Here is a 10,000-nt window from a genome sequence, read left to right on the forward strand (position 1 = left end):
TCATGCGTGAATGTCGGGTCTGTAATGAGTGTAATCTAGTATTATATCGTGCTGTTCTTCAGGTTATCGCTCCAGATCGTCGTTTAAACTCATTCAGCTCAACCGGAAGTTCCAGTTTCTTCAGAAAGCTCGCGCTCTGGTGGATCTGTGCGCGGCTCCCGGAGGATGGTGGGTCAACTAACCTGCTAGTTAATGTTGAACTGGTTTACTCGAGCCCTGCTTCCCTAAATCCCGTTTGTGTCCTGAATTGATTTCGTTGTTTAAATTTTACTCTCTTCCTTTTTTTTTTTTTTTAAATCAATTTTATTTTCACACAACATCTGTTTTATTCTTTCCAAATTAGTTATAATTTTCCCCCTGATATTATTTTTGTTTCCCAAATTCTGCTTTTTTTCTGTCAAATCAATTTTATTTTTACCTAAAATCCTGTTATTGTTTTGTTAGATATAGTTTTAATTGCTATTCTGTGAATTTTTAATTTTTTAAACTCCCTCATTTTTTTAAATTTTTTTTTCCTTTTTTGTTTTCTTATGTTTCTGTATTTTCTCTTAATGGTTAAGTAAAATTACATTGTAACATCTAATTAATTGAAATAATGTACATATAATACAATATACAAATAATAAATTAAATAAAAACAGCAATTTCTACAGAATACAATGTTTTATGTTTAAAATTGTCTGTATTTAATATAAATGTAATTTTTAAAGAAACGGTGGTGATTTTATTTATAGATTTATTTATTCATTACTTTACAGGTTTACTGTAAATGTTGAAACATGGTAAAAGCGTCTTTCTCTTCTCGTTCAGGTTGCAGGTGGCGTCGAAGTTCATGCCGGTGTCCAGCCTGATCATCGGTGAGTGCTTTAGAAGCGAGGCGCCGGACGGAGACGCAGACTCCGGGTTTGACCTGTTGTTTTCTGTTCAGGTGTGGATCTGGTGCCGATCAAACCCATCCCGAACGTGGTCACGCTGCAGGAGGACATCACCACGGAGAAGTGCAGACAGGTGCGTGGTTGAGACGTTAAGCACTAGCCTCCGTGTCGTTCCAAACCCGCGAAAACGTTGTTTTCGGAGCGCAATTTAACGAAACGCTTCACTTTTTGGAAAAAAACTTCCCTCAGAATTAATAAGTTTTACCGGTTTTTTTTTGTTTTTTTTAGCTATTCAGCCGATCTCCGGGTCTAGTGATGGCACTTATAGCATAGCTTAGCATAGATCATTGAATCCGATTAGACCAGTAGCATCGCATTAAAAACGACCAAAGAGTTTCAATATTTTTTTTTAATTTAAAACCCTACTGTAGTTATATCGTGTAGATGTCGTATCGTGCAGTAAAACCGGCGGAAAATTATCTTGGGACTGTTTTCCAAAGTCGCTGCGTAAAATCACGATTCCTAACCATATCGGCCTGGAAAATGTTTTCTTTTTATTATTATTATTATTATTTTCCATCGGTCCTTGTGTGCGATGTAACTACAGAAGAGCCAAGTTTTAAAAAGGACAAATACCAACTCTTTTTAAACGCAATGCTACTGGTCTAAATCGGATTCAATGATCTATGCTAAGCTACGCTAAAGTTGCTGTCGCCAGACCCCGACTTCAAAAACGTTAAAACCACCTTATTTTTTTATTAGATTTTTTTTTGCAAAATACTATATAATGTCAAATCACATATCGCCAAAACTACAATTATGATATTATCGCTGACAGTATATTGCGCAACCCTACTTGGGATTTGTTTTGATAACGACTTGTTTCAATGATTCAATGTTGACTCAGGTTTTCTTTTCATTCAACTAGATCTGTTACGGCGTAAAAGCTCATCTTCGAAAATCCATAATAGTGGCATTTTAAAATTCGTTTAAATTTTACGAAGAAATGCGCAGCAAAAGCCTAATAAAATGCCCGCTTCGTTTGCTCGGTAACGCCTCCGATCTCGTTCCGTTAAAATCGAGCCGGGCGACTGGTTCGGTGACGCCTGTCTCCGCTCAGGCCCTCAGGAAGGAGCTGCAGACCTGGAAGGTGGACGTGGTGCTGAACGACGGCGCGCTGAACGTGGGAGCCAACTGGCAGCACGACGCGTTCTCGCAGGCTAACCTGACTCTGATGGCGCTCAAGCTGGCCTGCGAGTTCCTGACCAGAGGAGGCACCTTCATCACCAAAGTCTTCCGCTCCAAAGACTACCAGCCCCTGATGTGGATCTTCCAGCAGTTCTTCAAGAAGGTGCAGGCCACCAAACCCCAGGCCTCCAGGAACGAGTCGGCCGAGATCTTCGTCGTCTGCCAGGGTAAATCTCGTTTGTTCTACAGTACCGTCCTATCAGTTGAACGTCAGGCTGCGAGGACGACGATACACGATATTATTCACATCGGTGTGGAAGTTATCAGTGTGAAAATCAAACGTGGATTTATTTTAATTCATTTATTTGTTTTAGATATCATTTGCATCTATTGTTTTTGTTTTAGCTATCGTTCGCTTGTTCTACTGTTTATTTGTTCCAGCTGATTGTTTGTTTTTTCCTATCGGAACGTTTTTCCATTTTGCGATGTTTTCCCATTCTCTTTCATTCTGTGTTGTTTGCTCTGTCTTTTTGTTTTCCCTTTTCTTCTATCCTTTATTTCGCTCTATTGTTCTCTGTATCATTTGTTTTTGTTCTACGTAATTAGTTCTATTGATTTAGTTTGTATTTATCATCCTATATATTGTTTGTTTTAGCTATCGTTCACTTGTTCTGTTGCTCCCTAGGTATAGTTAGCTTGTTCTGTTGTTCCTTCATTTATTTGTTCTAGATATCATTCACATGTTCTATTGTTTCTGTTTTAGCTGTCGATCACTTGTTCTATCGTTTATTCGTTCTAGCTATCGATCACTTTTACGCGTTTGTTCTAGCTTTTGTTTTTTTTTTGTTTTTTCAGCTATCTTTCAAATGATATATTATCACTTTCAATCATATGTTCTAGCTATCGTTAGCTTGTTCTAGCTATCGTTTACTTTCAATCATATGTTCTAGGTATCGTTAGCTTGTTCTAGCTATCGTTAGCTTGTTCGAGCTATCGTTAGCTTGTTCTAGCTATCGTTTACTTTCAATCATATGTTCTAGGTATCGTTAGCTTGTTCTAGCTATCGTTAGCTTGTTCTAGCTATCGTTTACTTTCAATCATATGTTCTAGCTATCGTTAGCTTGTTCTAGCTATCGTTAGCTTGTTCTAGCTATCGTTAGCTTGTTCTAGCTATCTTTAGCTTGTTCTAGCTATCGCTTGTTTTAGCTTATGTTTCTAGCTATCGTTAGCTTGTTCTAGCTATCGTTAGCTTGTTCTAGCTATCGTTTACTTTCAATCATATGTTCAAGGTATCGTTAGCTTGTTCTAGCTATCGTTAGCTTGTTCTAGCTATCGTTTACTTTCAATCATATGTTCTAGCTATCGCTTGTTCTAGCTATATCTAGCTTCGTTCTAGCTAGCTATCGTTAGCTTGTTCTAGCTATCGCTAGCTTGTTCTAGCTATCGTTAGCTTGTTCTAGCTATCGTTAGCTTGTTCTAGCTATCTTTTACTTTCAATCATATGTTCTAGCTATCGCTTGTTCTAGCTATCGCTTGTTCTAGCTATCTTTTACTTTCAATCATATGTTCTACCTATCGTTAGCTTGTTCTATCGTTTGTTCGCTCTAGCTATCGTTCACGTCATATAATTTTTCTCACTTGTCTGTCGCTCATGTTTCTCTGTTCTTCAGGGTTTTTGGCTCCGGATAAAATCGACAACAAGTTCTTCGACCCCAAACACGCTTTCAAAGAGGTCGACATACAAGTGAAAACTGTCAAAGAGCTGGTCAGCACTAAAAAGCCCAAGGTACGTCTTGCTATTTTACTTATGTTTGCATTAATTTAGCTTAAATTTAGTCATTATTTTATGATATCTATTGAGTTATATTCAACGTCGTGTAACATTTAGGCCTATAGTAGTGTGTTGTTTTATAAAAACTCTTAATTTATGGGTTTTAAAACCTTGTTATGGATTTGTTTTATATATTTTTCTGCTTTGTTTCAGGCTGAAGGCTACAGCGATGGCGATCTCACTCTGTATCACACCTTCTCAGTGACCGAATTCTTAAAAGCAGAAAACCCGGTCGATTTCTTGAGCAAAGCCAATAAAGTACGATTTCAAGCCGCTATATTCCAGCCATTGGTGGGCATTGCATGTTGCGTGTTTCTACGTCTAATTTCCGTCCGTTCATGCTCCAGATAACCTTCGATAACCCCGAGCTGGAGTCTCACCCCATCACTTCACCAGAGATCAGAGAGTGCTGCACCGATATTAAAGTCCTGGGCCGAAAGGAACTGCGGTGAGTCGCTGTGCCTGTTGACCATATATGGGCAGTCAGTGTTCCGAGCCCAAATCTGATTGGCTGTTGTGTTGTTAGTCTGCTGTTGTCGTGGAGATCCAAGCTGAGGAAGTTCCTGGCTAGAAAGCTGCGACAGGAAGCCAAACAGCTGCAGCAGGAAATGAGGTACGTCGCTGTCATAGCACACTTATCGTAGATTCAGATTCTCTTGATAACTGTGTGTTTCGTCGCGGTTTTAGCTCGGACGACAGCGATAGCGATGGCGATGTCGACGAGAAGGAGAGCAAGAGAAAGGGAGGCGAGCCGAAGGATGAGGAGGACGGTGAGGAAGAGGAGCTGGAGAAGAAGCTAGCGCTGATGAAGGCTGAAGAGTTCGCCGAACTCAAACGGTAGATTCATTTCCCTGTTTAACCTATTACTAGAGTTGTTTTTCTGATACAGTGACTTAATGTAAACGTTCTGTAATAATTTAATCTAAACGTTAATGTAATAAAATATATTTAGCAGTTAAAGAAACTATTAATACAATAAACAATCAATATTACACTATAAATAATAAATTAATAGCCTAATTATTCCCTTTTTGGGGTTGTAATGCAGTTTTTGTGTTTTGAATTATAAAAAATCAATTGAATTGTATGATAATATCTAAACATATATTAATTTTATGATATAAAATTAAAAATTATATATTTTAAAAAATATATTTAAAACAAAACAAAAAAATCATAAATATAATTGTGCATGTATGTATATATATATATATATATATATATATATATATATATTATGTTATATATGTATATTATATATATATATATATACACATTGCAAAAAACTATATAAAACAAAAATTCACTATATTTTTAATCATAATTTTATATATATATATTATAAAACAAAACACACATTCATAATTATATATATGACAAAAAATCATTGTGTATTTTATTTTTTTATTTTTTATAATAGTAATAACATGCTGTTTGAAGCTTAAATTGTCATGTGCGACTAACAGGTGTGACGTGTTGTTTGTTGGTTAACAGGAAGAAGAAGAAGCTGCTGAAGGAGAAGCGAAAGCAGAGAGAGCGAGTGGAGCTGAAGATGGATCTCCCCGGCGTCTCTATCGCTGAAACCAGCGACTCCTCCGTGTTCTCTCTCAACGCCATCAAGAAGGCCAAGGTAAGAGAGCAGCAGGTCCCCGGGACGCTGAGTGACTCCTGAGCTCGTCCTGACGTGTGTGTGTGTGTGTTCAGGGACTGAGTGAAATCACGCAGGGAGACATGAAGGATGCCGATGCTTTAGTGGAGGAGGAGGAAGAGGACGACCTGCACATCTCTGACGAAGACGAGGATGAAGACGAGCGCATGTCTCTGGCCTCTGAACTCGACTCGGACGATCTCGAGGAGATCCAGAAGAAAGAGAAAGAAATCGAGGAAAAGATGCCTAAGAAGAAAAAGTGCGGTTCTTTTTCATTCCTTCTGTGGAACATGTTTGTATCTGTTAAAGTAAATATGTAAAATATATATTTTATAAATTTAATAAATTGAATTTAAAAAAATTCTCAATATAAATGCTAAATTTGATATATATATATTACAAAAAATTTTGCAATTTGTTTTATGCAAAATGTAACCATATAACAAAAATTAACATTAAAGATCTAAAGTAACAATGTACTTTTCAATAAATTAACTTTTCAATGCTCCATATGAATATTTTTTTTCCTAGGAATTTATTGGGGTTTTTTTACGTTTTTTGCAGAGTTTCGTTCGCAGGCGAACCGCAGGACGAAGAAGCAGCGAAAGGGAATGAGTTAATCGTTGAACTGGAAGGAAAAGACGAGAAGCGAGATCGCGAGACCGACATGTGGTTCAGCAAGGTGTGACTTGAGCGTTTAGACTTCAAACTAAAGAAATGTTACTTTACTGAACGTCGTCTTTACGTTGCGCAGGACATCTTTGCCGAGCTGGATTTGGATGGCGACGCCGATGCCTTGAGCGAACTGAAACAAACCCAGCTTCTGCAGACCAAAAAAGGCCAAAAGAGAAAAGCAGAGGAAGCGGAGGCGGAGCCTGTCGTGAAGGAACAGGAAGTGGCCGCACCCTCGCAGGAAGTAAATGCAGACGACGACGACTCCGATGACGATGACACCAGCGATGATGAGATGTGAGACGTGCATATTTTTGTTATTATTCACACTTCTATACTATTTTGTTTTTCTAAAAAAAAAAAAAATTTTGGTTTTTTCGACAGAGATATTGCTCAAATGAAACAAGCTTCGCCGGCCATTGACGCGATGGATGATGACAGCTTTCAAGTCGTTCCAGTTGAAAAAATAAGTCAGTTCAGAATCACGTTTAATATCGTTACATTTTGAATAGTAGATTTAAACGTCTATGTTGTTTTTCTTCGCAGACAAACGTGCACGAATTCTCAATGCGGAGGGTTTGGCTCTCGGCGCTCAGATCGCTACGTCCAAAAAGCGAGCGCGAGACCTAGTCGACGGCTCCTTCCATAGGTCAAACTCTAACAAAACTAACGACTTTGACAGTTGCGTTATTCGTAAGTTTGCGTTTTTCGTAACGTTGTCTTTTTGCTTGCTCTCGTAGGTTTGCGAATTCTGAGGATATGACCGAAGTTCCCGCCTGGTTCGTTGACGACGAAAAGAAGCACAGAAAGAGGCCTGTTCCCGTCACTAAGGAAATGGTGGAAGAATACAAGCAGAAATGGCGGGAAATCAACGCCCGGCCGGTCAGACGCGTCGCAGAGGCCAAAGCGCGCAAGAAGAGACGGGTGAGACAGTCCTGACGTCTTAAAAAATACAAATTCGCAATTTAAGAACAGATGCGAAGAGATGAGAAGGCTAATAACGAATAATATTAATAGTAGCGAAAATATATAGTTGCATTTTAAATTTACTTTGTATAGCTTTGTTTGATACACGCTTTGATTTTGTTTTCTGCTGTAGACCTTGAAGAAGATGGAGCAGGCCAAGAAGAAGGCCGAGGCTGTGGTGAACACGGTGGATATTTCCGAGCGAGAGAAGGTGGCTCAGCTCAAGAGGTCGGTCTCGACATACGTACGCTTAGCTTCGTTCCTAGCGCGCCGACGGCTAATCTTTTTCCCTTTGCTTCGCTCGCAGCATCTACAAGAAGGCGGGCGTTGGAAAGGAGAAGAGAGAGGTCACGTACGTCGTGGCTAAGAAGGGCGTAGGACGCAGGGTGCGCCGGCCCGCCGGAGTCAAGGGTGCTTTCAGAGTGGTGGACGGACGCTTGAAGAAAGACACTAGAGCCACGCAGAGGAAGGAGCAGAGGGGGAGGGGCAAAAAAGGGCGTGGTCAGAAAGGAGGACGGGGGATGAAGGCAGGAAAAGGACGCGCGAATAAAAATTGATAGACCACGGTCTTTTCCTGGTTCAGACTGATTGATTGAGCCGCTCGTGTCGTTTGCGACTCTGTAGCGCTATACGTTAAACTACTCGTCCAGCCCCGCCCTTTCGTTACCTGCGACACGCCGTTTTGCTCAAACTTTGACAAAAATAAGTGTTTCAGCAATCGGACGAGGCTCAGACTGAGGTTTTCAGCGTTGTTCTAATGCTGTGTTTTCATGTCTAACGTATACTTCGTGGTATATGAACGTCAGGCGTATTCGCCTACTTCCTGACCTTTCCGAATTAATTATGCCAGTTTATATGTGAGAAATATGTTTGGAGTGTGTGCCACATTTTAAATAAATACAAACTGAATGACAACTTGATGTTTTAATTAAATACTGTTTTTTTTCCCCTCGTTACTGTGGTTTGGTATAGTTTTCATATGTATGACAGAGAGAGAGATGGAAATGTGAAATATAACTATTGGAATTTTCTTCCAATTTTTAATGCGAAGAGAATTGATTAAATGTCGGACTTCCCAGCTAAAGTTAGCATCCAGAACCTTCTGAGAACATTTTTCATTATAACCTTCTCTGCCAAGAAACTTTTGCTGACAAAAATGTAAGGTTTAGTTTGGTTTTCCATAAGGTTTGTTCTTTTGAACGTTTCAATAAATGTGTAGACGCTTCTCCATCCTTCAAACCCCCGAATCCAAGCGTCCTGGGTGGGTTTGACCTCCAGCCAGTGGAGGAATACCGGAGGCGTCGACGCGCGTCACGAAACGTCCCACGCCGCGGGAGCCGGTGACGCAGAAGACTGGCGGGATTGTGAGGAGCGGGAGGACGAGATGCTGTGAAAGATGCGGATTACCTCACACCTCACATGTCTGACTGGATGATTCGCTCTATTGTGGCCCGAACAATGACGGCCGGGCGCGGTGGGCTTAAAACCCCCAGAACCGCGCGCACGGAGCGCAATCTTCGCGGGAGACGGGCAGCAACCGTCAGAGAGGTATAAGAAGATAAACGGGGTGTCTATTAACTTGATTCGAGCCTTTTAACACGCCTTTACTCGCTCCGTTAAGTGTTTTAAAAGGAAAGTTCGTTGCCGTTTGAGGGGAGTCTTGGAATGATTTGACCGTTACGCTCGTCTTTTAAATCTTAAAACCGCGGGAACAAAAGCGCGGCTTGTTCTCCGTGACCGTTCGCGATGCGTTTATGGTGCGTTTTGCGAGTTTCATCGTGAATGGCTCTCTTATTTGTCTGTGAATGAGTGATTTGTGTGTGTGTGTGTGTGTGTGTGTGTGTGTGTGTGTGTGTGTGTGTGTGTGTGTTTTGGCAGCGTTCAGCTGTAGTTTGAAATGTGCTGATCCTGTTTGTGCTGCGCAAACGCTTCGCATTCAGAACGCTCTCGTGATGAACGGGTGAAGTTTGATTGATCGGCTCGATTCGAGCCAAATGCTGATCGCACAGAACGGCTTTTGTTCATAAACGGGTCGATGGGAGCGGAAGGGAACCGCTGGAGGACCACGGCCAAACGGTTTGTTTGTTTGTAAAAAAAAAAAAAATAGTAGTGAACTTGCGGGAAAAGTTTGTTGACTTTTACCTCAGTATCGACATATAGCGTTAATTAGAAGCAAAATGATAGATTTCTGTATGCTTTTGTGGAATGTGATCAACGTAATGGCAGTATGATGTTTACGCATCTTATTATAATGATTTAAATGACAAAAATCTAATTATAACTAACTTTTTATTAATGAAATAAGTCGTTTATAGAAGCTATTAAAGCTAATATTTGAGTTTTTGAATTTATTGTGACCCGTTTCTTGCAAAGTTTTTGGTAGAACATACGTTTAAATCTTGTATATTGTAAGAAATTAAACAGTTGGGTTTAATCCGTGCTATAATCTAGTAGTGTTTAAATGTTTTAGGTTACATTATACAATTACGCAAATGTTTAATTTATCCTAAAATGTATTAATATTGTTTATATATTGTGTATTTGTTATAAAACTTACACAAATGTTTAATTGTTATTGTTTGTAAGCTGTAGCTTTATTATTAAATGCATCGCATACTGTATTATTATTATTAATAATAATGGTTTGTTATGCTGATAAATGTTATGTATTTCTTATAAAATCGCACACGTGCACGGTGAGCGTTAGTAATCGCGCGCGCGCCTTTGCGCAGGAGGGCGTTCCGATCCTCTGATGGCGTTCACTCTGGTGGGCGGGGCCTCTCTGTGTGGAGGGGCGGCCCTCGTGCTCCTCGTCATCTC

The 10,000-nt window shown here is 40.0% G+C and overlaps 2 protein-coding genes across 3 annotated transcripts in view; both read left to right on the forward strand.

Annotated features, from left to right (window-relative positions):
- The window catches only part of ftsj3 (FtsJ RNA 2'-O-methyltransferase 3), an 8,371-nt gene extending 276 nt beyond the window's left edge, over positions 1-8,095 (forward strand). The window contains exons 2-19 of the mRNA XM_043223355.1: positions 63-168; positions 811-857; positions 929-1,008; positions 1,996-2,290; positions 3,734-3,849; positions 4,048-4,152; positions 4,242-4,342; positions 4,421-4,507; positions 4,582-4,731; positions 5,389-5,524; positions 5,599-5,801; positions 6,107-6,224; positions 6,297-6,511; positions 6,599-6,684; positions 6,761-6,863; positions 6,955-7,138; positions 7,314-7,408; positions 7,488-8,095. Coding sequence (XP_043079290.1) covers positions 63-168; positions 811-857; positions 929-1,008; positions 1,996-2,290; positions 3,734-3,849; positions 4,048-4,152; positions 4,242-4,342; positions 4,421-4,507; positions 4,582-4,731; positions 5,389-5,524; positions 5,599-5,801; positions 6,107-6,224; positions 6,297-6,511; positions 6,599-6,684; positions 6,761-6,863; positions 6,955-7,138; positions 7,314-7,408; positions 7,488-7,737 — 2,477 coding nt within the window. The 3' untranslated portion in view covers positions 7,738-8,095. The remainder of the gene's footprint in view (positions 1-62; positions 169-810; positions 858-928; positions 1,009-1,995; positions 2,291-3,733; positions 3,850-4,047; positions 4,153-4,241; positions 4,343-4,420; positions 4,508-4,581; positions 4,732-5,388; positions 5,525-5,598; positions 5,802-6,106; positions 6,225-6,296; positions 6,512-6,598; positions 6,685-6,760; positions 6,864-6,954; positions 7,139-7,313; positions 7,409-7,487) is intronic.
- Positions 8,096-8,530: 435 nt separating this feature from the next.
- Positions 8,531-10,000, forward strand: part of lim2.2 (lens intrinsic membrane protein 2.2) — a 3,417-nt gene continuing 1,947 nt past the window's right edge. Inside the window, exons 1-2 of one of the 2 annotated variants that reach the window (XM_043222366.1) lie at positions 8,531-8,728; positions 9,913-10,000. The exon at positions 9,913-10,000 is cut by the window's right edge and continues 110 nt beyond it. In XM_043222366.1, coding sequence (XP_043078301.1) covers positions 9,933-10,000 — 68 coding nt within the window. In that variant the 5' untranslated portion in view covers positions 8,531-8,728; positions 9,913-9,932. The other variant, XM_043222367.1, reaches the window with a different exon arrangement.

The sequence above is a fragment of the Puntigrus tetrazona genome, chromosome 22, assembly GCF_018831695.1.
Source record: "Puntigrus tetrazona isolate hp1 chromosome 22, ASM1883169v1, whole genome shotgun sequence".
Taxonomy (NCBI): domain Eukaryota; kingdom Metazoa; phylum Chordata; class Actinopteri; order Cypriniformes; family Cyprinidae; genus Puntigrus; species Puntigrus tetrazona.